Source organism: Vidua macroura, chromosome 1, assembly GCF_024509145.1.
Source record: "Vidua macroura isolate BioBank_ID:100142 chromosome 1, ASM2450914v1, whole genome shotgun sequence".
Taxonomy (NCBI): domain Eukaryota; kingdom Metazoa; phylum Chordata; class Aves; order Passeriformes; family Viduidae; genus Vidua; species Vidua macroura.
Window position 1 is genome coordinate 45,881,529 of NC_071571.1, and position 27,961 is coordinate 45,909,489.

General features: G+C 45.4%; 1 protein-coding gene across 2 annotated transcripts; it reads left to right on the forward strand.

Moving 5' to 3' along the window:
* On the forward strand, positions 1-27,917 carry LIMD1 (LIM domain containing 1). Of its 2 annotated transcripts, XM_053991957.1 has the most exons (8): positions 1-1,240; positions 10,705-10,806; positions 21,781-21,848; positions 23,145-23,207; positions 24,554-24,684; positions 25,805-25,856; positions 26,546-26,614; positions 27,559-27,917. In XM_053991957.1, the coding sequence occupies exons 1-8, from the start codon at positions 82-84 to the stop codon at positions 27,694-27,696; spliced, it is 1,782 nt and encodes a 593-aa protein (XP_053847932.1). In that variant the 5' UTR covers positions 1-81; the 3' UTR covers positions 27,697-27,917. The 2 variants fall into 2 exon arrangements, with proteins under 2 accessions (XP_053847932.1, XP_053847942.1); XM_053991967.1 differs by lacking the exons at positions 25,805-25,856; positions 26,546-26,614; positions 27,559-27,917 and adding an exon at positions 24,842-24,885.
* Positions 27,918-27,961: the final 44 nt, after the last annotated feature.

Below are 27,961 nucleotides of genomic sequence, written 5' to 3' on the forward strand. Positions count from 1 at the left end.
TCCCGGCGGGAAGGAGGAGAGGAGAAGGAAAAAGAAGAAGAAGAAGAAGAAGGCGGGGTTCTTCCCGCTAAGCCGGGCAGGATGGACAAGTACGACGATCTGGGTCTGGAAGCCAGCAAGTTCATCGAGGACCTCAACATGTACGAGGCCTCCAAGGACGGTCTCTTTCGGGTGGACAAAGGTGCCGGCAACAACCCCGAGTTCGAGGAGACCAGGCGGGTGTTCGCCACCAAGATGGCCAAGATCCACCTCCAGCAGCAGCAGCAGCAGCAGCAGGAGGAGATGCTGATGGCCGCGATGAACGGAGGGGCTGCCGCCTTCCACCCCCCGCGTCCCAGCCCGCCGGTGGCGCGGGGTTCGAAGCCGCCCCCCGCCGCCGAGGGGCCGCGGGCGAGGCCCTGCGAGGGAGGGGAGCGGGGCTTCGGAGAGAGCGGCACACGTGCCGAGGCCCCGGGGAGCCAGGCCGGGCGCCGGGGCTGGGAAGCGGAGCCCGACAGGATCCCCCGAGTGGGGGGCACACAGCCTGGCGTGGGGCGCGGGGAGCAGCAGGCTGGGAGCCTCGGCGACCCCCAGCCCTGCCGTGGCGGGCAGGAGAACGGCGGCGAGGGCAGGCGAGGTGTCGGGGGCCGTGACCCGATGCCAGCCGGACAGAGGTCCTCCTCCTTCTCAAACTCCGGAACCCCCTCGGCACCCTCGGTAGGGCCAGAGGAGCCCCCGCCACAGCAGAGGTCCTCATCCTCCTCGGCACCCTCAGCGCAGCCCACTCGAGGGTTTTCAGGCTCCGCTGAGCCCTGCGGTCCCAAAGCCGGTGGAGACGGCAACCAGCCGTGGTACCAGGGTGTCTCGGTGTCCTTCCCGCCAGGCTCCGCACCTGCTGCTCCCAGCGTGGAATACCAGCACGCCGCTGCCTACCCCAGCCCAGCCGGTCACTTCGTGGCCCACGGTCAGAACCACAGGCCTGCCGGCAGCAGCGGGAACGCTGAGGCGGGCTCCTCGCGCCTGGCCTCGCGAGGGATGGTGGCTCCCAATGCGCCGCAGATGCTTTTCCCGGAGGGTGTGAGCGGGCCACGGTCAGACTCTGGGCACCTGGATGGCTCCAGCACAGCAAAGGTGAAGCTGCCCTGCCAGACCCTCCTTCCGCAGCCAGAGCAAGGGCCGTCGGCGGCTGAGCTGAAGCTGGAGGCACTGACCCAGCGGCTGGAGCAGGAGATGGATGCTCGGCCAAAGGCTGATTACTTTGGTAAGGAGGCAATCCGTCCGTCGGCACGAGGAGGGCTCATTGCAAAGTGTCACGGCAGGGTTAAGACCTGCAGGATTGCATTTGCCTGTACATCTGCTTGGTTGTGCTCTGTCAGTTGCCCAGAGCAGAGTTTTTTAAACTTTTATTTATCACAGGGCTTAGATGCTCTTCCTCCTGCGACACCTTTTTCTTTAATCCTACCTCTCTAATTTTAAAGCAAAGGTAGTTTAGCAGCTTTGCGGGGGGGGGGGGGGGGGGGCAGTGCTGGGAAGAAGAAGCTGGAACAGCATATTTTGAAGTGCCCTTCATTGCCAGCAGGGAGGAACTTAACTTTTCTTGACAATGCTCCTGGTTCTCTGTGTCTTACAAGGATGTGTCCACACCACGTGTGGGCGGGAAGGCAGCCATCCGCCTGCGGAGCAGTCGTGCCTGCATAGGTTGCCGTCATGGAGAAGGGCACGGAATACAAGGAAGAGAGAAGTAGCTTGGAGATGGGGAGGGCGGTGGTTTCCCAAAATTGCCAGGGTTTCCCTCTGCCCCCAGGTGCTGGATCTCATCAGCAGTGAAATGATTGGTGCGTCCTAAAGATGGCAGAAGAACAGGCACTAGGCACGTTCTTCCCTAAATCTGGGGTCTGTGACGAGTCCAGACCACCACCAGAGGTTATCGCTGGCACTTGGCAGTGGAAAGGAACCACTTACATACGAGGATCTCCCGATGAGAATATTGAATATCCTTCTGGATTAAATTGATTTGCTACCCCAGGATGGCCGGAGGTCAGGGTCAAATTGCGTGTTTCCTTTCCCTGCTGTGCCACTTCACAATTTAAGAGCAGATAAGATAGCTCAGCATTTGGGAGAGGGAAGCCCAGAGTTGCTGGGAAGGCTGGAAACTCCATGGTTAATTTAAGAAACTATGGGAGCAGGCCATATGTATGGATATTTCTCATGATTTTAGACCTGCAGTCGCAGAAGTAGAACAGGGACAGATTAAACTCTTCAGCCTAGTGCTGAGGAAGGGTTTGCATCTCAGCCTGCACAGGTGCTGTTGCACTGGGTCCTGTCTGATGGGGTCGGTGGGTGGCTCAGTGGTGGTCTGAGCCACACAAGAGCTTCACATCGAGATTTGGGGATGTAGCTGGAGGGGCCACTGAGCACTCAGCTGCAGATTGCATAACAAAATGTGTTTCTTGGCAGCAGGCAGGGGGATTTGCCCGCAGAGGGTTGTGCCGGGGTTGTTTATCTTGGTATCTGAGACTGGATTAAGCCCTGTGGCAGGGCAGGAGCATTTTTTTATCCTGTCGCAGAAAAGTGATGTGTTCAGCTGCTCTACTCACAGTGCTTTGGCCTGGAAACAAGTTTTGGCACTTTCCGTCCTGTGCAGGAAGCACGCGCGGTTTGAATGAGCACAGGGAGCCCCTCTGGGGGGGCCTGAATGCCGTGACAAGGAGCTGATAAAGGAGATGGGGTTGGGACAGCAGGCTTGTGGGAGGGGGTGCTCGAAAATCGGAATGTTTTTCTGGAGGTGACATTCAGCTCCACTGGAGAGCTGTCTCCAACAGACCCTGCTGTGTCTTCTCCTCAGTAAACCAGCTGGATCATACCTCATCTAAAATGTGCCTGGGGATGGGCTCAGGAGACAGAGGAGCCCAGTTAATGGTTAGATTACTTTTACATTTTTGTCACAAAATAAGGATGCAAGGCCGAAGGAGGCTTTTGTCCCGTGGGAGATTTATAGTGAAGCAGGAATATTTTTGGCAGCATGGGGAGCCTGGCTGGTCAGGTGACTGTGTGAGCCCCAGGGAGAAAGACACGGAGGCTGCCTGATCCCCAGTGAGGTGTTCTGACATCCTTCTGCCAGAAGATTTTGCACCAGGGAGAAATTTGGGAAGAAAAAGAGAGGAAAGAATCATGCAGTCTTGGCAGAGGGAAAAGTAAAGTTTTGCAGAACTTCAGTTCAGCAGACAAAGGTTCAGCAGATCTGCCCTGCTGCGGACCAAGGAACAGGAAGGAGCAAGTATCGAGGTATTTTAATTCTGGGCCTCCTCCTCGCCCTCTCTTTCTCACTTTTATTTTCATTTTTTGCACAGTTACCTTACTTCCTTTGAAGGAACAAAGGGCACAGGTGGCCTTCTCAATTATTTTTTGCTATGCCCTACTCTGAAGCTACCAAACTTTAGGATGTAAAATAAACACTTTTATGCAATAGTGATAAAAAGGATCAATAGTTTGTTTTGTTGCAGACTTCTTCCCCAGTGAAGGGGAGTCTGTTGCAACAGTTTTTAAGTTAATCAGAGCCAGGAAATGAAACCAGGACTAAAGTACAAATGACCAAAGTATTTTATGAAAGATATTTTCACTTCTCCTAATTTTGTGTGCTGCTTTTGTAACAAGGGGATGTTTTTGAAGATGTGTCTCTCTGTCAGACAGACTTTCCTTCAGTCTGTCTCAGTCAGGACCAGATATTTATAAAGAAGAATTAATTCTGATCACAGTAAAGGAGCTGCTTTCTCCTTCACTATATGAAAATGTGCGCTTGTAAGTGAAAGCCTAGGAAAGGATAAGCCAGGGACTAGGCAAAATACAGGTAGGATGCTGTGCTGAGGAGCAGCGATCTGGTTATCTGTCAGCACCAACTTGCTGTGCAAAATGCTTTTGTCTGCTCAGAGTAGGTATAATAAGTGAAAGGCAAGAAATACACATAGTCAAGAATTCGCTCTGAGTTTTTTACCTTTTGTTTTTTTTAAGTAGTGACCTATGTGTGAGCTGCATGGGCTGCACATGTCTCTGGAGGAATTTTGGTTCTCCAAGAGGGCTTTTGAAGTGCTGATTTGATTTATATGGGTTGTCAAGGAGGCAGAGAGAGTTTCAGGTATCACCCAGTCTTTTGCTTGGGGAAGGAAAAGCTGAAGTAGCTCCCTAGAGAGACTAGTTCCCATGCAGCAGAGAAGGACCCTTTTGTCCCTGGGAGGTGTCGCTGGAAGCCAGCTTAGGATGTATTTAGGTTTTGGTGTATTATTTCCAGAGAACACTCAGGAGTGAGGTGCCCAAATCCCACTGATTTCCCATGGCCTTCCTTTGGGTGCATCAGCCTTCATCTCCTCTTAGTGGCAGAAGATTAAATAGGAGTGATCAGGGGAGTTGCAAATCCCTTGGTAGCACCACCCAAATGTTTAGGGTTAAATAAAGTGATACCATCCCAAAGCCTGAAGGTGCCTGATGAGTTTTCAGGTGAGACAGATGCACAACCAAACCGAGCTTCTGCCTGCACTGCCTGGGAGTGACTTGGTAGAGGAGGGGCCTTGCTGAAGTGTGCTGGGGTCTGCAGGGAGGTTTGACTACTTGTTTTAGCATGCAGTGCCTTGATCTGCAGGCACAGATGGGTGCTTCTGAAGGTGTAACATGTAGCATCATGTTTTTAACAGTGCTTTTTTCATACAGCTAGGTGGAAATCTCCTCCTCATGAGGATTATCTACACCCTTACCAAGAGCTTTTTATAAAACCATTTTTATGAATGGTTTTTGTGTTATAAATATTTGTTAGCTGTTGTATTCTGGCTTCCTTGTTATTTACAGCAGAGCTGATAAGCTGTGGGTGATTTAGGAGGGCCTTGGGCATCTTGTTTTGCTGTGAAAAGCTGGGATGCTTCCCAGCAGTCAGGCAGAGAATATCTCCTAGCACAGTCTGCAGATTTTTCTTTTCCCTTGGCATAAACAGAGCTGAGTCGCTGAGCCCTGTGGAGATCTGGGAGCCCAGCACCTTTGAATGGGTGTTAGCAGCTCTAAGGCCAGCAGTGCTCTTTGGAAGCATAGTGCACTGTGAAGTTAGTGTTTCACCACTGCTGGAACCACAACTCATTTAACTTTGGGGCTGTACACACCCAGGAACTTCACTGAACCTTGCTGATGGTGGGGCACCAGGACACTTTGTGCGCAAGAAAGGTAATCTCAGGGCTGACAAGTGGAGAATTTGATTAAAATGAAAGTTCCTGTGAGTCTGTTTAGTCTGTGGCTGATGATGGCAATGTCATTTCCACTGGGAATGAGCAGAGGCATCCTTTACTACCTTCTCCTGGGAGAGTATCAAAGCTGCCTGCAGCAGAGAGGAGGGGGAGGCAGGGCGAGACAGGTCCTGGTGGAAGAAGGAAAGCTAGAAGGATCATGGCACTTGGAATAGTGGGTGTGTACAGATTGCAAAGCTTATCTCACTGCAAGAAACCAAGCAAATAAGTATTGGCTTGGAATATGGCTCTTCAAGATCACAGCAGTATGTGCTTCTCCTCCCTTCCTCTTGGGAGCTCAGCTGGGTTTGCAAGCTAAGGAAAAATCTACTGAAGGGAAAGAAAAAGCAAAGAACTGAGGCAGAGGAGCAATCAGTCTTTCAGCCAGGATACAGTAGAAGTGGGACTGAAAGAAATAAGGAGCCTCATTCATGTGGCATGGGAATTATCATAATCTCTGACGGCACTATAGGGTACTTAAAATGTCACTGACGTGAGTTTGATGGCATTTTCATCCTTCACTGGCAGTGTGTACATGAAGGTCTGTAGCAAGGTCGGGGGTCAAGAAAGTGGCATGAAAAAGGGAACAGAAAACTTGTGTTTACCAACTTTGTGTTTCTCTGGGCAGGGGGTACCTGTCCATCTTTGTACAGACAACCCAGTCACTCCGTGATGAATAGAACCAATCTGCCAGGTTTTCCAGGCACTCAGTCTCACCCAGGCCTCCAGATCTCCTTGAAATCACCTCTCCATCAAGAGTTACTTGCTCAGTTACTACAGCTTAGTAGTAGATAAGCAGCATAGCAAGGCATGCAATGTGTGTAATTTAGAGTTTGATAGGAATTACTTGGTTAGGGTGAGCCATGGCAAGGTGGGTGGGTTCAAGTTCCAGAGAAATTCTAAAGTAAAACCAGGACAACTGAGCATCACACCATGTATGGCAGGATGAAGGCTTTTCTCAGCAGTCAGTCTTTGAAACACGTGTGTGCAAGTGGAGGGCTTGGTTCTCCTGGATGGGTTGGAGACACAGCAGCTGTACCTGCACAGGGTCCTCCCTGTCATAGTGAGTGTCAAGCAGAATTCTGATGGGGAGGACCCTTGTGAAGATACAGCTTCTGCCAAGAGGCATCAGGATCTACTATGTGCATGTGTGGACAGACGAGAATGATGTTACCAGAGGTGCAAAGTCTCTGAGGGAGTGGTTCTTCTAAGTTCAGCTGGGGGTTGGTTCTTCAGCATAAATCCAGCCTTCTGTAAAGAGGGGGCAAAACCCAGTTACATCTGATGGAGAAGAGTCAATCTGATTGTGGAAATGTGGCTTGCACAGACTATGTGGAAGGAGTAGGACAGACTTGCTGTTTCTGGATTAGCCAGATAAGCAGATCCACACCACTGGAATCATCCTGCCCCTGCATTCCTCTTACCTGGGACCAAATTGGCATGGCAAAAAATCTCACCATTGAAGCACTGTCACATTTGGCTGTTCAAAATGAAGTGATGATGTTAGTAAGCCCGACCAGGAGCACGTGTAGGAAAGCTTGGCTGTGCTGTGTGTTGCTGAGAAGGGACGTGCTGCTGAAAATAAGAGGGATGCTGTTGGAATAACTGTGGTCTTGGTCTGTAGATTGATGTTGTCTGAAATGTGGAAATAAGTCTTAAGTCCCAGAAAATGCTGCTCTTCAGCATGGTTTGTGTTGAATTTTTAGTGAGTGGGATACAGTAAGTAACTAAACTCCTTCTGGTGAGTGTGAAATAGCAACACTTGGAGGAAAAAATGTCTTCAGGGGCTTTTAGTCTGGTGGTAAATGGAAATGCACTTGTTGAATTTTGAGGGTGGGACTGACATTTGAGCACCAGGTTCGCTTTCATTTTTCACAGCCCTTGAGGTTTGCATCCAACCTGTTGGATCACTTGAGCCGAGGCTGTTCCTGGTGACAGCCCTCCTGGTCTGCAGTGCTGAGATGGAGTGCAGCAAGTGCTGGGAAGTAGCTTACAGGGCATGTTTTTGGTCCCAGCTCTGTTCCAAAGGTCCCTTTGTTCAGACTCTCAGCTGCAGCGCGGGCGGTTGCTTGCTGCATGATGCAGCAAGGGAACAGAGATTTCTTTGTTGTCCAGGGACGGCTGCCCTGCCGGCAGAAATTGAACTGAAATCAGCAATTTCCATCCCTTTCCCTTCCCAAATCTGGCTGTGATTCTGCCTGTGCGCTCAGGCATGAATTTAGTGGTGCTCTGCGTGTGTGGTGGTTTGGGTTTGTCACCTTGGTGGTAAAAGAGAAACCTATTATTTCTTCTGAATAACACTGTGTAAGGTTAAAAACCGTAATTTCAGAGAGGATGTCTGCTGGGATTGGTGCTTGCATAAACACTTGTTACGAGCTGCAAAGTTACCAAGCCCAGGAATCAGGGATCTTGCTGAACTGTGGCTACTCAGGATCCCTCTGCTTCATACTGAGGACAGAAGTTTTTACTAAAAACCACTCCATGCCAAGAGAATTACCCAGAACTGCTGACTAGTGTCAATGGTATGTGGGGCTGGAGTGATGCTGCTGACATTTTAACACCAGCAGCAAGCACAGTCAGCACTGTTTCGGGAAATAGCCGTCGGAGCTGGTGTGGAGCAGGGCGCAGAGCCCGTTTTGCAGCAGGATGGGGTTGGAGGTGGCCCCGGTTGCGCTGGCTTCCGTCAGCTGGCTTTGCACATGTGCTGCCGAGCTCAGTGACTGGCTGTCAGCAGCAGGTTTTCCCTTGCTTTTTCCTTGCTTAGCCTAAGCCAAAAGATCAGGATCACTGTGACAGCAGGGAGTGAATGGGGGAAAAAAAAGTGGAAAGGAAAAATCAATAAAAATCACTTTTTCCCCCTCCCCCCTCTTTCAGGCCCGGTATGCTGAATGTTAGAGATGAAGGCTCAAGTATGTTGGTTAAAATACTTCAGAATATTATATCAGGAAAGAGCAAAACCTTATTTAGAGAGTAATTTCACTTGCTACTGAGGTTTAATAGGCTTTCAAATAAGATTTAGCAGGTACATGTAAGAACATAAACTAGATTCAGATGTGCCATAATGCCATTTTTCAATTGTCAACCTTGGCACAGGATATGTATGAATATTTATAGCATATCTAGTTATTACATAGTTGAGTAATTTAGCACATTACAGTTTTTACAGAAAACATTGTCAATTTATTTTAAAAGCCCTTTCATTCCATGACTTTATTTTCCATTTTTAGGGGCCTAAATATCGAAAGAAGTGCGTGAAAGGGTTAATAAGGGGTGAAATGGAGGATGGACTGAAAAGAGGGTGGAAGGGTGGTTGGGAAGGTTGAGGGGCAGCAGGTGCAGGAAGGTTTTGGTACAGATGTGAAAGCCTTGACAACTCCTGCAGGATCTGTCCTGTTGGGAAGCCAGAGGGGCAATGCCTGTGCTCTGAAGCGTAATGGGATAGACAGGAGATGGCAGAGGCAATTTCTGCCCTCCACACGGGGTTTGCCTTAGCCTACCTAATAGTGGCTTATGCCTGCCAGCATCTTTATTGGGTGCTGTGCCTGCACTCAGCTGCTGTGCCTCCTGCCTCCTGCTTCTTCTTGCTGCTCATCCGCAGTCAGTGTCACCCGGCTGCTTTGTGGAAAGAAGGAAATTGGAGCATGCTGGTGAGATTTTCTGGAGCAGCCACTCATTGGCACAGAGAAGGGGAAAATGCAGCACTTGCAGTGCAATAAATACATTGGCTCTGTGGAAAGCCTGGTGGGTGTCGTGGAAAATTGGCAGGTTTTCTGCTCTTGAAACTTTCTGCTCGGCACTGCTGTACTCAAGAGGGAATTTTCAGTTGTTAGCTCTTGTGTCAGATCATTGCACAGAAATTCAGGCTGCCGCTGAATGTGCACATTCCTGGGGAGAGCACATCCATTTGAAAAGCCAATTTTTTCTTATCTTTGCCTTGACCTTTTTTTTTTTTTAATCCTTTTTCTAACGCCTGTACGATTTATCTTTCTTAAAATGTTTCTTTCAATAAATGAGATAAACCTGCTCAGTTCAAAAAGAACCAGAAAGTTTTGCTCACTTGGTGCCAGCCTGAGTGCTGGGGTGGGCCCACAGCCAAGTGAGCATTTCAGTTCATGTAGGATTTGGACAAAACAAAGTAACTAATTATTCTTTGCAGCCTTCTCTCCAGGTTTGTGTCAGTGTGGACTCTGGCTCTGAGTGCAGTGGGGCTTGGCGCAGCACTAAGACAGTTTTCAATGTGCTGCTTGAATGCACACATGCAGCTGCAGCACAGAGAGCCAGGTCTGCTCTGCAAAAACCTGGGAAAATCAACTGTCTGCTTTTCAGCAGCCACGTGTGTGCTACTGCAAAGGATTCCTGAGTGCTTTTATCCCTGTAGTGTGAAAACTGACTTCCATGGCTATTGGCTGCAGGAAGGAATTGTTACCCTGGCAGTGCAAGCCTGGTGCTGCCAGAGTTGAGTTACTTTTCAGCACTCTTGTAAGCACAGTGGACTTCTTCCTAACTTTCTCCAGACTTTTTCAATTACTTTGGAGCTTGCAGTGCCCCAAAAGAAGTGAAATTTTGTTTACCATCCTTAGCATAACTAAGGATCTCCAGCAAGATGATACTGTTCCTCCTCCTAGGCCAGTAGGAGTGAGATGTGACTCACAGTCCCTTGACCAGGGATTTTAAGAGCCAGGATTAATAGGTCTGGGTAACGGTGAAAGGTGAAGTCACATCAGAGTCACTACAGACCAGAGACAGAAACACATAATCAGTTTTTCCTTCACACTGCCCCTTATTAATCTATTTGCTTAAACAGAGATTCAAATTTCTTAGTTAGAAGTAATTAAAGGGTGGTGCTGCTTTAAAAACAACCTGTCACAATCAGAGGGTAATGCCTGAAGTAAGTAAAACTGGCTTGATGTCCCATTTCCTTCTTAAGAGAGGTAGGTGTCAGGTAGTCTAGCTCTGTTTTGTTCGGGAATCATTAGGGCCTTCAGCAGGCACAAGGGGGTCTGAAATGGATGATTTAAAGGAGGTAAGTGAAGAGCTGTGTTTTCCTCACATCAGTTGTGACCAACAAGCTTATCTTCTACAATAAGTGCCAGAAACTATTGTCTGTGAAGAGCTCTGAGCATCACTTACTGATACTCACTGTTTTTGTGAGGGTGCTTAAGCAGGTTTGGATGTATATAAAGGTTGTCTGGAAGGATGGGAGAAGGAAGGAGATATCACTGTACCTGGACAGTTCTTGTGCAGTTTATTTTTTTGCAAAAGTCTTTCACTGTGGAGGTTTGATGACTGTCATGACCACTGTTAACAGCATCTCTCAGAGCAGGTGATGGTGATGTCACATCTTGTGCCTTCAGTGAACCACATGGTGCTTCAGCCACCATGATGACCTACATGTGTTGTCACCCAGCCAGTGTCCCCAGCCACCCCATCGGATCCCACTTGTGACCTCTCTTCTCTCTCCCAGGTACCTGCGTGAAGTGCAGCAAGGGCGTGTATGGAGCAAACCAAGCTTGCCAAGCCATGGGCAACCTCTACCATGACAGCTGCTTCACCTGTGGAGCCTGCAGTGAGTATCCCTGGCCTGGCCTGATGCTGGTGCAAGCAAACTCTTCAGGCTTAACATTTTTCTGGTGTAAAGGGGGAAGAAAAGAAAGCAGTTATTAAACCATCTCCCAGCTGGAATCTGCTGCAGCTGTATGACTTGGTGGTGGTGGTGTTTGCTGTTTGTTTTTGAATGGATTGTTGCAAGGCATGTAGAAATGATATTTTGGATTGTGCCAGCCTTCTGCCTTCTGGTATGGGGGATGGTTGTTTTCATTCCTCTGCCTCTCAGTTATAACCACATTTTCTTACAAGAGTATTTTTTCAAAGTGACAGTGAATATGCCTTAGCTGGCATGTTTTTTGTCTCTGCAGACTTTACTTTTCAGATGGAGCTGCTGCAGGGTAAATCCAGTAGCAGTGTTTTCACTGCGTGCATTATCTTTTAATTGCTAAAATCATTTTGTACCGCTGAAATACCTCCTTTAAAAGCAAGTAAGTGCATGAATGTCCCAGGTTACACATCTTGCTTGCTCTTTCTCCAGATAAATGCAGCCATGCCCTGAGATAAGGGGCATGTCTCTGCCAGCTTGGTTTATGTTTTTTGCAGGGAGGGAACTGGTTACTGTGCAAAAGTATCAGACTAGGCGCAGCGATGATGTGCCCTATGAAATCTATCCAAGGAGCAGAGTTAATGGTTCATCTGGCCCTGCTGAGCACCCTGTGGGTCACTTTGTCAGACACACATCTGGAGTTTGCTGGGGTGTACAGCAATGTATGGATCCTCCTAAGTAGCTTTTCGAGGAGGTCTGTGCTGGAGCTGAAATGAAGAACTGGCCACTTGATTTTAAACCGTGGCTGTGTTTGTATGACAGTGGTTTTTCTGTTTTGTTGTGTTTAACTCCAGCAGTAGTAGCGTATTTTTAGAAGTGTAGCTGTATGTGTGGTGGCAGAAAAAATAATAATCTTCTGCTGCTTTTGTATATATGAGTTTGGTTTTCCCAGATAAGACTGAGGGTTTTTCCTCCTGAGTTGTATTTAGAGTTATAAACTCATCAGGACTGCATGTATTTTATTTGGAGCTGTAAAGCTGGAGTAAATATAGAAAGATGTGTGTGCTTTTTAATAATAGCTGAGCCTTGAACTATGCCCATTTCCCATCTGTCCTACACCAGCTGCCCTGCCTCACCTATGTTTTTAGTAGAGCATTTCACCATCATCTGACTGAAAACAGGAAAACTGAAAAGACAGAGTGTTTTTTGCATGTAGTGGCAGTTTCCTAGAGGCTCAGAAGTCAGCTGCTCACTCTTCTGTCCTTTCTTATAAATTAGTTTGAAATTAATTAATATCCTCCCATGGAGAGGATTTCTGGCTGCAGCCAAGGCTTTGCTTCAGTTACATCTCACCCTCTAGGGCCAGGCAGTCTCTGAACTGCCCTTGCACCCAAAGCTCCTGTTAAAAATAACCCAGCAGCAGGTTTGAGCTGTCTTAAATTTCTAAAATTACTACCATGCAACTTGTGCTTTAGAAAGAAACACTTTTGAGCTTCCTTTTAAAATGAATTTTACAATCTTTATTTGGAGACCAGTACTAGAAAAGTAGTTGTGGTTGCAGAGGTATCCGTGGTTACATCTGTTTGTTTGTCTGTGTTTGGTTAAAAATTAACTTAATTCCATTTCTAATGAGGTGGGTTGGTGAGGGTTGAAATAATAGCTATTTGCTCCTTATTCTAAAAGTCAACCCTTTCCAAACATTTCCAGTGCAAGATGAAAAGGTGTGGATGTCAGATGAGACTAACAAAGGTGGAAAGAAGCCAAGTTTAGCAAAGTGAAGCCCATTTTCCTCTCTTACCCAGGCTGTAACTGAGAAATTTGCTGAGTAGATGTGCTGGGGCAAAGGGTTTCAAACTGAAAGTAAAATTAAAAAACAAAGCTAGTGAAAATGATAGGGAGGGGGTAAAAAGAAAGGGGTGTGGGAGCAATAATGATATTTCCCTCAGTAGAAAAGACTGTATTTCAAAACAAGATAAAAAAGGGGAAAAAGGGGAATGCAAATTATGGGCAAATAAGTGAGAACCTAATTCAGCTTGTTATATTTAGGAGAGTAATCATGAAAGATGAAGTCCTTCCTATTGTGGCAGTGGCCATACTAAAATGGAAACTGGAGTCAGTGGCAGCTGGCAGGATGGCACGGATGGATGGAGGGGAAGGTGTGTGGTGGCGTGGGATTCCCAGCACTCCAAAAAGAGTGGTGCCAGAGGGAGGCCCCCACAGTAGTGGATGTTTTCCCTCATGTGCACAGACCTCTACAAGCAGCAAGGTTTGCAAGAAACCCTTTGGTGTAGGGGGTGGTTTCCTGCACTGCCCCTGTGGTCTGTGGGGCCTTCGTGCACCAGACCCTTGCTCCAGGGCTTTGTGGCCTGACCTGTGCTGGGCTGACTTTCTACTTCATCAAACCCCTGCACTGCGGCTGCCTGGGGAGGTACAGGACGTCCTGCCCTGCACTCAGGGAGGAAACTTACTCGGGGAGGAGAATCCTGCCTTTTGAAGCCCAAAGTAATCTCCCAGCCCCACAGACCATCAGTTGCTGTGGGGATAAAGGACACACACTCCATTGTGTCACAACATGACACATGCCCCTCTGCAGGCTTTTTGTCACCTGTGTCGCTGCAGTAAATGTGATGAGGCCATTTTTGTCTGCCAGAAAAATAAATACTTATTTGGTGTTGTTTTTCTAGCTGCAAAGCACATCTTGAGCAGCCTATGTGGAAACTCTGGTTTCTAGTTGAAAAGTAGTGCTTTTAAGGTCAAGTGGAGTTCATCTTGGACACCATCCAGTACAAACTTGAGTTTGAGAAGTCACGGTTGCTCCTGATTTCAATCCTAAAATTTCTTCTTTGGTGGAACACTGAATATCCCCCACTCCAATAAATAAAATATACAAAATTACCTATTAAGGTAAAGCTTATTGTCCTCCAGATATTTATAACCACTGTCCCACTGTTTTCATTTGAGCAAGGATTTCTAATTTTGCTCCTAGCTGGATTTGTGTCCAAATGTGCATTGGTTTCCCTGATGCAGAAAATCAAGAGGGTCTAAGAAGCAAGGGTTTATGTGGGGGGGTGGTACCCCCATATAGTGCCAAATTTCCTTCACCCTCTGCTTCCCAATACACATCTGTTCAGAGATAAATGATAGAGCAGTTTGTTGAACAGGGCTATGCATACACTACAGGGTTCACTTGGCAGGAAAAAAATGTACTGTCTTATCTGAGCCAATGGCATGTAATGTAGAAAATTTGGCTTAGAGGTCAAAACAACAGATTTAGAATTATTACTTTGGCATAAATGTCTCGTTTATCTTCTTGTTTGTTACAGGGCAGAGTCACAAACAAGGCAGTCTTTTGCAGAGAGAGAGAGGAAAAAAACTTCAGGCTCTTTCTGCAGGATTAGTAATAAATGATATTTGCTTTACAGGAGGACCACGAAAGTAGGTTAAAAAAAAAAAAAAAGGCCTCCAAACGCCTTGAGCTGTTTCCTGCACTCTCAAGGTGTCTGTTTCCGCCTTGGGGTTTGGGGATTTTTTTGCAGCTTGTTGGACAAAAAATTGTAGCTATCAAATGGTTTGTTACACATTAACCATTCAAATTAAATCACAAATTTATAGCTCCTCTGAGGTGTGAAAAGATATGTGTGTCTCCAAATGTTTGTATTTTCAATTTAGGTAGTAAAGAGACCTTACAAATTATATACTTTTAGCTAGACTGTATCACTCTAACCTTCTATGTTAAGTTGTAGTGTTTTCTCTTGGATTCAGCCAGGCTTATATCTGAATGCCACAGGTTGCCTGGAAAACAGACCTCTTTGCCCTGCTAGAAGTGTAGTTGAGAGCATAAGAGTCTTGCACTTGAGCTACTTGGCTCTCAAAAGGAAATCTGAAAGCTAAAAAAGTGCAAGGGAAATGTTGGAGATGGCTGGGAAGGAAATTAGTAGGCGAGGAAGGAGGTCAGAAAGAAAGAACTGATTGCAAGGTGATTTGAAGGAGTGTTTGATGTTGAACTACAACACGAGGGCCAAAGTGAGGACCAGATTTTGATTCCTTACTGCAAAGAGTTGGAAACCTTGCATGTTTGCTAGATTACAGAATTCAATCTTTAATGTGTCAACATCAATGCATTACTTTATTTTTCTTTTCTATTTTTGCAAGCTCAGATTAATGTTGATGTCAGTGTAGGAGTTAACAGGCTGCTGTTCCAGGGACAGACTTTGAAATCACCCAAGCTGGCTGCCTCTTGCAACCCTCTGGGCATATATATTTTATATTTAATATTTCACAACATAGTTGTGTTTAGAGGTATCAAGAGTCATTTACTAAACTAGGTAGGTAAGCTATCAAAGCAGTGTTTTCTGCAAGCATAACCCTCTGCTTGGGGTAATTAGTCTTGCTGCAGTGATTATAAATCATGGCTACCTAGAGCAATGCAGCTCTTGGTGTCTTTGGGCTAATTACGTTGGATAAGCATGTTCTGTGTTGGTATGTAACTCCTAGAAAAAGAAGGCCATGATTTTTATTGGCACAGTTAAATAACTTTACAAGCAGAAAGTCACCTTTTTCTACCCATGTGACTTAATCCCAGACAGCAGGATAGTCAGCCTTGCCAAGTGTATTTCTCCACAGCCACATGTATGTGTATGGTTATCTTCAGATGCAGAAACTGCCATCTCTTCTAGTGAAGGCAGAACTTAATGCCTATAATTGGATAAAAACCCACCACACCAATCAACTCACTTGAGAAATGTGCAAATCTTCAGAGTGGAGAGTGCAAAGCATTGCCAGTAATCCATCCTCAGCATCCCTTCAGTAAAATTATCATGCCAGAGTCTGCATTGTAAACAATATAATATTTTAGCAAAAATCATGTCAGAAAAGATTCAAGTATGCTTGGATTTACAGTTTAGGGGACAGGCAATTCATCAGTACATTTCTCTGCTTCAGTCTAAATGGCTGTTATGTTCTTGCTGACTTTTTGTCTTCAGTCTCGGCTCACTGGTGAAAAATCCTGTTGTTTATCACAAGAAGTGCTTGCTATAGATGAGAAAAGCCAGGGCAGCTTTTACAGTAAGGTGACAGTACTTGTTCCTCTCCTGGCCAGATTTCAGGGCAGTAGTGATATGAGGCCTGAGCTGAAGGGGCTTTGGCATGGATCAGGTGTCCTCAGTAGATGTCCTTGATGGAAAGGTGCAGATGTTCAGCTCCACAAGGGGATGGATGCAGTCAGGGATTTATCAGTGTAATAGTGGTTTCAGGCAATTGCATGTGTTTTAGTCCTGGCTGAAACTCTGAAATCATTAGGACAATGTGAGCAGGAAAAAAAATAGGTTGAAATCTCTAGTGGAATAAATTTGCAGTCCTTCTAGTCTTTCTATTTTATAATATCTTCAAAGTACTGTTTTCTGTAAAGAAGAGGCATAGGATTAATTTGTGCTGTAAAGATTTTAGTGGGTTTCTTACAACGTTTTAATGATACTGTGGCTAATTTTCTGAGTAGTGTCTCAGTAAGCAATGAGGCCCTTTCCATAACCAGAAAAACTTAAAAATTACTCTCTCATGTCGTTTCAACATATAGTTAATTCACTGAGGTCACAGAGATTGCCTCCCCCTCCTTCCTCCTTTGAGGCTCTGTGTGTTTCGATGAGTCACTGGGTGACAAGGTGGGAGGCCAGCTCTTGACAGCACCTGTTTTTGGCACATTTTGGGGAACAGGGCAGCTGTCTCCAGAGTGATGCACAGTGGCTGAGCACTGGGATGAAAACAAGTTACTGAGCAGGGACTATCTGGATCAAAAGTCCTGCTTTCTCCCAGGGTGACTGTATTTTACCTCTGAATTTTGACACGTCTAGGGGTTTTCCCTACAATGAAGAACTCATTAATGTCTTCTTGCAGTGGTTTGCCTGATGGCGAAGGAGAGGTGTTGCTCAGTTGTGTGATGTGCTGTGATTTTGCAGTGTTTCTGCCTAGGGATCTGTTTCTGCCCTCACCTGTGGTTGTGTTGCCATTAGAGGCAGCTGGCCTTTCTTATGTGCGTATGTTTTTGGCTTTCAGGCATCAGATAATTTTCTGAGAGTTTTGAGGGCTTTTTTGCTTGGGTTTATTTGGTTGTTTTCCTACTGCCTGAAATGTATGGTGAGAGCACAGAGGGTATGTTTTACCATACAGCTGGCATAGTTGAGAAAGACTGAACATCTTACATGGTAATGGAGTTCCTGTGTCGTAGCATAGTTTCTTCTCGGAGAGATCCTATCCTCTTGCCCATGCTTTCAGTAAGACTTTGGTCTGTCCTGGGATATCTGCCATTTGCCTGATTTGGAGGATGTGCAGGCATTGAAGTGTTACCCTTTCATGCAGGCTCAGTTCTAGAGCACATTGGAAATATTGACGCTTCTGTGTCAGCCTCAGTGCTGCATCCAGCTTTAACGGTGGCCAAGAGAAATGGGACAGATGTCAGAAACTAAGCAGAGCTGTCTGATGCCTGACCTTGTCTGCTGCACATGGTAGGACACCATACTGCCTGTCAGCAGAGTGTCCACGGAGGGCTCCCAAAACACGTGTGCTGGCTGAATTTAATGTGCCATCAGTAATCACATATCCAAATTTATTTTACAGCTGTGGTACTTGAAAAAGCACTGGTTTTTGTAATGGCAGAGGCTGTCAGTGTGGAAGGGACCCAGGAGAAGCTGCCAGTCAGCAGTGATTTTTGCCCATCTGCTGTGCAGATACCACAGGGAGTTCCATGGTGCTTAGATAAGGGATAAGTGAAGCCTGCACACTGCCTCTCCATCAACGCAGCAATCCTGGTTGTGTATCTCCATAGAGCCCTGGGATCCAGACACGGCCCTGTCCATTGTATGCATTGACAAGCTATCTCTTGTCTTTGAACATGGGTTTGTGACCCCATTGTTTTTAAAAAATAATGGAAAATCAACTTTAAAAGAGAAAGTTAAGTCCAAATCCCCAGCAAGCAAATTATGCATCTCTCAGGATCCTCCTTGCCAGGGACATTTCAAGTCCCTGGTTAAACTCTCTCTGCATGGTCTTCAAAAGGAGAGAGCCATCATTTGAGAAAACAGTGGACAAAAGCACTGGCATCCTGGGAGTCCAGCCTGATGGTACGCCTATTAAACTGCTGCTAAACAAAGTGTGTTTATTTTAGCACAAAGGCACTAGTGACTAAGCTTGAAATATTTTGAAATTGGTGCTGAAATGACCTCGAGGTCATCCTAAAGGTCCCACAGCTAAACAGACTAGACAGACATGTGAGGGATGAGCAGTACGTAAAAGCTCAGGGCTCAAACTTCCTGTCAAAGAGATGAACAAGATATCTTGTAAAAACAAGTGAAGAAAGTAAGGTTGAAATACCAAAGAATTTTAATTGTCTGAATCTTTTCAGGTTTGAGATAAGCTAAATTCAGGGTGAAGTGAAAGTGAAATACAGTCAGGAGCCAGCAGCATAAGACATGTAGTAGAACAATTGATCCCAAAAGCAGCAAGCCACACATTAAATATTCCTGGGTTTGTCAAAGGATATTTCATCATGATACAAGTTGAAAATAGTTATCAATATGTGATTCCTTATATGCTATTTAACATCTCAGTCCTTCCTTTTGGTGAAAATAAAACATCATCTCCATGCTCAAGTGAAACCTGTGCCAGCCTCTGCAGGCACAGTCAGAAGCATCACTTTTGAGAGGGACTGGTTCAGTTTAAGGCACTGTCCCATGGTGGGGAGCTCAGTGCAGGGACAGAAGTCACTGCCACCCCACTCTGCACTGTGGAGCAGTCCCAGTGCTGTTTCTTTTACTGGTGTGGCTGCAGCAAGAATGTACATTTCCCAGCTCCACTGGGACAGTCCCCAGCGCAGCCTGGGAAGCCAGCTTTTCCTGCATCTTACCTTCCAAAATGTACAATGAGAAAGTGCTTCCTCATCTCAAAGAGACACTGGGAGAATCCATCCCGGAAGTGTGCAGGGAGAAGTTGAGAGCAGCAGGGAAGACATGGGCTGTGTTTGCCCAACCACTCCCACAGTGGTTGCAGGAGCACCTGGTTACTCATGGTTTTTGCTAATTTCCTTTTACATTTCTGCCAGGAGCTTAAAGAGAGTCATAGAGAACTAGTTAAAATAGTTAAAATGCTTAACTCTTCCCTAACAAAAGTAATTAAATCATCCCTGTCCTACCTCAAAGTGCTCTTGGTGTCAGCAACTCTTCAGGGACTCATGTGATGCCAATGGCCAAATTATAAATCCCTTATAAAGGGTTTATCCCTCTGCTGAACAAGCTTACAGCAGAAGCCCAGACATAGCATGCTAGCTGTGGCACCTTCACTGAAGGTCTGTTGCCATCAATCTTAACCTGCTAATGTCACCATGTTAAAAATACACTGGGTGCAGAATGGCTGGTAAATGCTTTTTTTGTCACCATGGAAGAATGGCATTGTGGCAGTGATCCAAACCTCATCCCTTCTGTTGGAATGTTTGCTGCTCATGCACCCGGCCTTCATCCAAAGCAGTGTTTCTCGTTGCATGGCCCCACGTTTATGTTTTCCTCACCACTGTCACCTTGACTTTAAGGAGACACATTACATGAAGGTGGAAAGTCACTTGGGCACCTGCCTGTTGCACTGAACTGGAGCCTTCACTACCATGTAATTTAAAACCAAAGTTAAATGGTTTTGTTTGTTTTTCACTTTCGGGAGTGCCAAATCCCAGTATTGCATTTCAGTCGGTGGGAGATTTTCAAGAGTACTTCTTGCTGCATTAGGCTTGTTGTTTACTTGCTTAGGACCACCCTTGACAAAGGTGATGCAGATCTCAGGTATTCCCATGCCTCTCCTGTCCCTCCTCAGAAACTGTGAATCTAGAGCTGCTGGTGAGCATGCCAGGATTACCTGTGGACAGGCAGACATAGGTGGGGTTATCATGCAAATACACACCCTGGGTTATAAACCACAAAGATTACATGTCCCAGATTAGATACTTTCTATTTTGAACTCTGGGTCCTGTTTTAGTTTCAGCAACCTTGGCAACACAGGGCAGATGAGAAAAATCAAAGTGGGATGCTTTCAGGATTGTTAGGTTTTCTTCCATGCCCTATCCAATGTCTGCATTGATGCAAGGGTGGGCCGGTGCCCTGGGTCATCTCTGACCTTCAGGTTACATGGTAGTCCCTAGCAGGGATTAGAAGAGAATGGGGGATAGTGACTGTGATGGGGCCATGTGCTTTAGGCTCCTACACGGGTCCAGTAAACACAGAGCTGAGCAATGCCCACAGTTTACCCACGAAGTTCCTGTGCGTGCAAACCAGGGCTTGTTCTTTGAGAAAGCACACTGCCCTGTCCTCCACCTGCCCCACTGCCTGAGACATGAACGGGGCACTATGGGCTGCTGATGAAATGCTGGTCTGGCTCAATTCACTGGCAGAACTTTGGAGATTCCCTGGAGGTGCTCCACTGGGACCAGTGCAGCCTGGGGAAGTGAGCTTTTCCTGCATCTTGCCTTCCAAATTGTATGATGAGAAAGTGCTTCCCTCACCTCGAAGAGACACTGGGAGCAGTCCATCCCAAAAGTGGGCAGGAAGAAGCTGAGAGCAGCAGAGGAAGAAATCAGTAGGAGTTGTTTCCCAGCCTGAGGGTGCCCTCTGGCGTATGCAGAAGACTGTAACACTTGTTTCTTGAAAACCCACTTGTTTCTTGGGTTTACTTGGCTTCTTTCTTTCCCTAAAGCCTTGCAGCCAGCGTGCTTCTTCGCTGAAGGCTGCCAGGTAGGTGCATACCATAAGGTGACCCCCGTGTCAGTCCGTGTGATGTTCACATTTATACACCCTGCAGCTAACAATCACTTTTTTTAGTGATACTGGGCACATTCAGCATGTCAAGCAGGAGGCTTCTGGGCCCCAGTCTCAGACCCAATTTCCTTCCAGCAGTGCCTGGTAGGTGTCCAAAACCAGCCTGCAGCAGGTCTTGCTCCAGCTGTGCCCAGGCAGTGCTGCTCCCCCTGCCCTGAGCACTGTCTCCTGGCACATGCTTGGGGCTCCTGTGCAGAACCATTCCAGTGTCAGGCTTGCATTTCAAACCCTGGGCTCAATAAGGAAACCAGGCTGCAAAGAGGTAGGAGCAGCTTTTTATAAACAAACAAAACCTAGCCCTTCTTTCTTGGCAGAAGTTTAGGAGTGGTAGCAGTGTGAGAAAACATTGCCATGATTACATGGAACTGAAAACAGACAGTGAATGGGAGGCATAAACACAAAAGCTGAAGTAAATACAAATCTTCTCCATATGTAGAGTCCTTTCTTGGAAAAACTTTGTCATCTTGTGTTAATTACGACATTTGGATTTTATATTTTTTTTTAATAGTTTCAAAGCTTTTTGTTGGCAGCTGCAGTAACAAATGTGCTGGTAGGTGGCAGAGGAGCTTGTTGAGTGCTCTGGTGTTGCACTCTACTGGGGCAGAGCAAGTGCCTTGTGCCTTGGCAGAGCAAGTGTCAGTGCCTTGTCTGGCAGCTGCTCATATCAAAACAGTAAGGTCGTGACATTTTGAGGAATTAAGTCAAGTGTGGGTCACTCTCTGTGTGCCCTTTCTTCTTTCCTCCTTGCTCCTTTCATCGAGTGTTTCCCAGCATGAGTCAGTGCATCCTGCCTCACTCTTCCCAGAGTTACAACACATGGTAATCTGCCAGGAGGTGGTCCAGGCTTGCAAAAATCCTACCCAAAGGTGGGACTCTTGTCCAGATCCACCAACTGGCATTCATCAGCAACCACCAGTGGAAGAGAGTATGGCAGGCTGGAGTCTGGGAAGATCCATGCTGGGGTTAGGTGCTCTTTTCCAGCTGTGTGACATCTGTCCTTGGATGTCTTCATTGTTGTTTGCTTCTCAGTAGCCAGGTTTTGATCACATTTTCTCCTTGCTCTCTGCTGATCTTTTTCTTATCTCTGTGGTTTTTCCCTTAGGTCGAAAGCTGAGAGGAAAAGCCTTTTATTTTGTCAATGGAAAGGTGTTCTGTGAAGAAGACTTCCTGGTAAGCACCCAGTTGACTCTTGTGATGAGACATCTCAGTGTCGCCAGCAGACTCACAGCCTTTCTGCCTGTCAGCTTTGCCTGTGTTTCACACACTCCTGGTCCAGCATCCTGCCTGGTCCTTCTGCTCCAACATTTTCCCAGGGCCAGCCCCAGCTGTGGTAGCTGCCCACATGTGGTGCTGGAGGTAGTTGAGTGAGAGGCCCTGGTTTTGTGGCACACACCCCTAGCTGAAGCCATGACCTCTTGTGATGGCTCCTTCAAAGCATTGTCTCTGTGGCCATGCTGAGAAGGCAGGAGTGAGATGAAGGGCTACAGAAGAATGAATGGGTGAATTTCCTTTTACCTAATGGATATCTTAATGGATATCTTTGCCCTCAATGGATTTTATGTGAGTGTACCTAAGCATGAAGCAACCCCACAGTCCTCTCCTTGGCTGGTGCAAATAAAAATCCATACACCCTTCTGCCCCTGAGTCCTAGTAGATGAAGCCTTCCTTGAGACTGGAAAAAATTGTATTTGCTTACTTATTGGTGAATCCTAGGGATTTCTGTCAGAGAGAGGTAAGGTCATCTTCTTTGTTCTCCTCAGTATATTCTACATAGGATGAAAATAAAAGCATTAAATGTACTTAACATATTTCATTTTCCAAGTTTGCATTTCCTTCATTCAGACAGATGATGTGCTGTGCCCAAGGTGCATGTCATGGTCATGACAGACAGTTCCTTACCAACAGATCTCAGGAAAAGCAGAAAAAAAGTTGCTGTGGGCCAGACTTGACTGCTATCCTAACAGGGAACTGGAACAATACCACTGACATCAGAGAAGATTCAACAGAATTATAACCACGTAACCAAATAAAAATTTGGTTTTCCAGGCCTACATATACAAATAGTGTGACATAAATATGTGATAAACACAAGTAGGTTCTTGTCTTGTAGATTCATGTGGTCAAAGAAGCATCTAAATAAATCTTATTAGTAACTGCCTTATTTGCATGTGCATTTATGGTATTTGTTTTTATACTTTAAATTAAAGCTAAATTTTGGACTTGGAAGCTACAGGAACTTGTACTCTTTCTGATACTGGGCAGTCAGAGTTATAGATAAAATATCATCTGGAAACCCATCCACATCTTTATATAATGAAAAAAAGCATTGGAAAGTTTAGTTTTTCTGTCTAAGGAGCACAGAAAAAGGACCAATAACAAATATGCAAATAACACTCCACAGTACAGTGTTGTTTATGCTTGAGTGGCCTTATGAAATTTTAAGTGAATTCTTTTCTGTCCTTGCAGTATTCTGGTTTCCAGCAGTCGGCTGACAGGTGTTTCATTTGTGGTCATTTGATAATGGACATGGTAAGTTATAATTACTGCTTTAGGAGGAAAAACTCCCACAGCTTTTTACAAGAATGCATCAAAAGCAAAATATATTTCTATCCAATGCTGTCTGTTATGATCTGGTAGTTTGCCTAGTGCGAGACTGGTATCAGAAGGAAAATCCACTGAGCCTTTTGTTGATATTTTCAAGGAAGTGAATCTGGCACCCTGCTGTACGTTGTGCAGAGACACTGCTCTGCCTTTTTTCAGTAGGTGTTGAAAAGCAGAGCCTCCAGGTCTTTCATCCCTTTTGGACTTCTCTGGACAGTGTATTTGTAATCCTGTTGATGCTTCCTGCTCAGCAGTGTCATGTCTCTGCAATGCTCCCTTGCTGTGAGGCATCAGTGCAGTTCCCTTAGCCTCTCTTTCCTGCAGTCAAGCTGTGGCTTCCCATGTCTCTTCTGGATTAAGTCACTTCCTTATCGTTTTTTGTGGGTACTGATACTCTGGGGAGCAGGTTTGACCCAGGGTATGTGATCCAGACCTCAGTTTAGAGCTGAGTGAAGCAGGATTAGCCTACAATAGGTACCATCCATTCCAGATGTGCATGGGGTGGGGGACACTCAGGGGGTCAGCATTCAGTTCCAGGACATTCAGAGGGAGACTGGTATAGCTGGTGGTGTAAGACTACAGCTGAGGCAAAGAAATTAGGAATTTCTGGTTCACAGCATGCCTCCCAGTATTTTCTAATGCTTATCATTAATTATCTTTGTTTGCCTGCTTACACTGGAAAGCATTACAATTGGAAGCTGTTTCCTACTCAGAAGTCTGATCCTTCTACTGACGGACCATGGTATTCCAGGTAGTGAATTGCAGCTCTTGAGTTCAACACAGTTTCCATAGTCTGTGCTAATTAGAAAGCCAGGCGAGCGAGTACAAAGCCCTTCAATATGTAAGGAATTATGAAAACCTAGTAATAATACTAGTTTCAACTTCTCATGGAGAATATAAAAGTGTATTTCCTTTGTTTGGCTGGTACATCTTGCCTTGTGATCTTGCTAAGTATTCTTGTTGACTTCAGAAATTATTTTCTTTCCTTTAAATTCTGTCACTTCTATCCTTTGTCATGCTAAACACCTTGACTGAGTCTCTAAATTGTTTTTGTACCCATGCAAATGATTAATATCTCTAGAGCCAGGTGCCATATATTGATTCCAGCTGCCCTTTCCATCCTTGTTAACTGATTTTTCAGATGAGACGGGGGGAAAAAAGACACAGCCCTGCTGATGAATATGCAGCATTATCTGGTGTAAAGCTGTGTGTTTACTATTTTCACCTTTATTGGCTCTTCATGTGCATTTTTCCTTTCTCTTGCTCTGTTGCAGATCCTGCAGGCTCTAGGGAAATCATATCATCCAGGCTGCTTCCGATGCGTTATCTGCAACGAGTGTCTGGACGGTGTGCCATTCACTGTAGACTCTGAAAACAAAATCTACTGTGTCAGAGATTACCACAAGTAAGGGCAAAATAAACAGCAGTGATGTTCCAAGCAGCAAGCCTCTAATTTAGCTTTTCAGCTAGTTAGGAGTGCAGATTAGTAAAATAGGGGCAGGGTTAGAAGTTTTGAGGACGGGGCTAGACCCTAGAAATTCCTCCTCTCTCCTGTTATCCAGCTGTTGACTCCTGTGTAAGTCTGATGAAGCCAAATAACCTCTGGGCTTCAGCTTCCCCTTCTGCAAAGCAGGGAGACTGAGAAATAATGTTCCTGAAGTGTTCAGTGATGTACAAAATCAGTCTGCTTTAAGGTAAGCCTGTGAATGCCTGTAGAAATCAATGTGATTTACTTTTTAAGTAGTTGAAGGCCTGAATTTGACTTTTAAAGAATCTGCAAAGCAAAACTTTTAACCAGTTCTAAATTAAACAACTGATAAATCCACTTTAAAAAATCACTTCTTATTTAGATGGTAAAATAAAATGGCTGTGCTCTTGGCACGTAGCTGTGGTATTAGAGCTGCACACACTTTGTGTGTCCTTCTGGCTTGCTTTGGTCCTTGCTCCATTTTCTGAGCAGGGAGAGTATTAAGTGTTGCTCAGGCAGCCCTTGGAACTCTTCTGTGTTGTGCCAAGACTAGAGTTGTTACAATCCTGTTGCCAAGATTAGTGCCCTTGTATGCCATCATTATTTGGAAATAATTCATATTTCCTTGCAATTTAATTTAATTAATTATTGTGTTACAAGGCCTTAAGAAGCTGTGAAGTCATGTGGTATTTTCTCAGGAGTTTTCTGCCCAGAGGCTGCCACCTCTTTTAATGTATTTTCTGTGGACAGGTCTGCTTAGTTCCTCCTCATTTTCTTTTCCAAATCTCTCAGTAGCAGCCAAAAATTTTATAGGGAAATTTTGTATTTTTTCTGGCACTAGGTGTAAAATATAAGGTCTCTTTTTGCCTGATTGAGCAACGTGTGCCAAGCATTACTTAAAATAAATGCTAAAATGAATTTATGATCTCAGGATGCAAGGCTTTCCTGTGGGTAAGTCATTTACAGCTGCAGCTTTTCATGTTATCACTGAGAACATTCAGACCTCTCTTTTTATGTTGATCCATAACTTGCCTTCAATTTCTCATTGCTCTTCCAGAGTTTTAGCTCCAAAGTGTGCAGCATGTGGACTTCCCATTCTGCCCTCTGAGGTGAGAGCCTTTTATTCCGTATCCCCTTGGAGGAGGAGTGTCAGGCCTTGCTCTCTTTCACACTTCACCATGTGTCAAGATGAATGTGCTTGTGGATGGAGAGAGATGGTCACTTCCTCCAGAGTGCAACCCTTTGGTCTAAGCTCATGCACTGTTCTTGAAATGTGACCCTTCTTTCGTTCAGTGATGAAGCTTATTCCTCCTTGGCCAGGCTGCTTTTTTCATCTCCTGCAGGATTATGCTGCTGCTAGTTTTATGTTCAGGAGAATTTTCCTTTATGTCAATAGATGCTGGTGATACTCATGAATGTCCTCTGTGTGACCACTCCAGAACTAACACATTTTAATACTTGGAGATGAATCTTAGGCAAAACTAATTTGCAATGCTGAAAAATGTGATGTATTGAAATTACCAAGTCATTAATTTGTGATTTCTGATAGATATTACTGTTAAACAGAGAACATTTTTACACTTCTGGTGTCACATTTTAGAGGATATCTTCAGTCAGTCAATGATGAAGCTTTACTGTAAAAATAACTGCAAGTGGCAGGATTTATTTGTGGTCTTCAACCAGCTGCCCAAATGCATTTCCCCCACATTCATTTTATTGCAGGAAGCAATCTACAGAGTGCATGTGTCTGATCCTGCTGTAATCCTTTGTAATTTCTGCTTTGCTCAAATGCTCACAGGGGTCTGATGAGACCATTCGGGTTGTGTCCATGGACAAGGATTACCATGTGGAATGTTATCACTGCGAGGTAGGTCAGCACTTTCTCAGGGAGTGGGCACTTAATAGTCATAACTGCTATTATTTTTAAGATGGAAATACATCTCCTGTCTTACGGGAGCAGTAGCTGAGCAATTCAAACCTTGCAGCGTGAGACCCTTTCTGTCAGTAACTGAGAAATTTCGAGATTGAGGACAAAAGTTTTTGCAGCAATGTGTTTCAGTTCTAATTTCATTTGCTATCCATAAAGTTACGGGCAACGAGTTAATTATTGCTTTTCAAACTTGGCAGTTCATTCATTAATGCAGGAAGCACGGTGACTTAGTAATGTCTATTGCTGCCACTCTGAAGCCTCGAGCTCCAGATCACATCAGTGTATCTGATTTCCAAGTCAGATTGTTGAAAAATGCTAAGGTGGTGACTGATCCTGTAGGGTGTAAGTTACCTTCATTCTCATGGGAAATGAATGTGTCTTTGGGGCTGGAGAAAGGTTATGGCTGCACAAGAAAAAATTCCAGGAGATGCAAGCTCTTAAAAACGATTTAGTCTGTGCAGGGCTTCTCAGAAAGCCACCGTATTTATGCATTGAGAATTAAAATAAATAGTTGTCTTTTCTCACTGTGCTTATAATGCCGTGAAAAGAGGTCCTGACTCCACAAGCTGATTTCACATCAGTACAACTGTAATGTGAAGAGGTGAATCTTACCTGACAGTGTAAGGAGACACAAGCATATTTAAAATACAGATAAAGCTTATTCAATAAAACTGCTTTAAACAAATTTGTACAAGGCTGCCCATCAAAATGCCTATGTCAGATGTTTTTCTTCTTGTGGTACATGCTGCACCTATTAGGAAGGAGCTGTTGGCTGGGTGTCGTCTGTCCTTGTCACAAAATCACTTTCCTAGAAGCCAGACCCCAGCTGACACTGGAAGATGAACACAAGCTCTAATAATTTGCACGGCCTCTCTTTGCAGGACTGTGGAATGGAACTGAACGATGAAGACGGGCATCGCTGCTACCCACTGGATGAACATTTGCTTTGTCACTCCTGTCACCTGAAACACATAGAGAATGGCACAACCCCAGCAGCTGCCTACCAGCACCACTACTAGTCGCCATGGCCAGTGTTGGAAAGCTAGGACAGAAGACTTGTTACATGATCTCCCTCTCCCACCTTCAGCTGATTTCCTGTGCATGTTTTTTTTGCCAGTCAGCAATGTTCCTGTCAAAGGATATGAGAGATTTTTGCTGGATTCACCAAGTTTGTATGCTTGTGGGTTTAAGCTGCATCAAACCATGTCTACTTGACCAAGAACATGGCATGTTACCTAAACCAATCAGTTTACTTTTACATGTCTTTGTCTGCCACCTGGAGAT

Coding starts and splice junctions, on each gene's coding strand:
- LIMD1 (XM_053991957.1), top strand. CDS start 82: ATGGACAAGTACGACGATCTGGGTCTGGAAGCCAGCAAGTTCATCGAG. Junction 24,685..25,804: donor TGTGTCAGAGATTACCACAA/GTAAGGGCAAAA, acceptor TTGCTCTTCCAG/AGTTTTAGCTCCAAAGTGTG. Junction 26,615..27,558: donor TGGAATGTTATCACTGCGAG/GTAGGTCAGCAC, acceptor CTCTCTTTGCAG/GACTGTGGAATGGAACTGAA.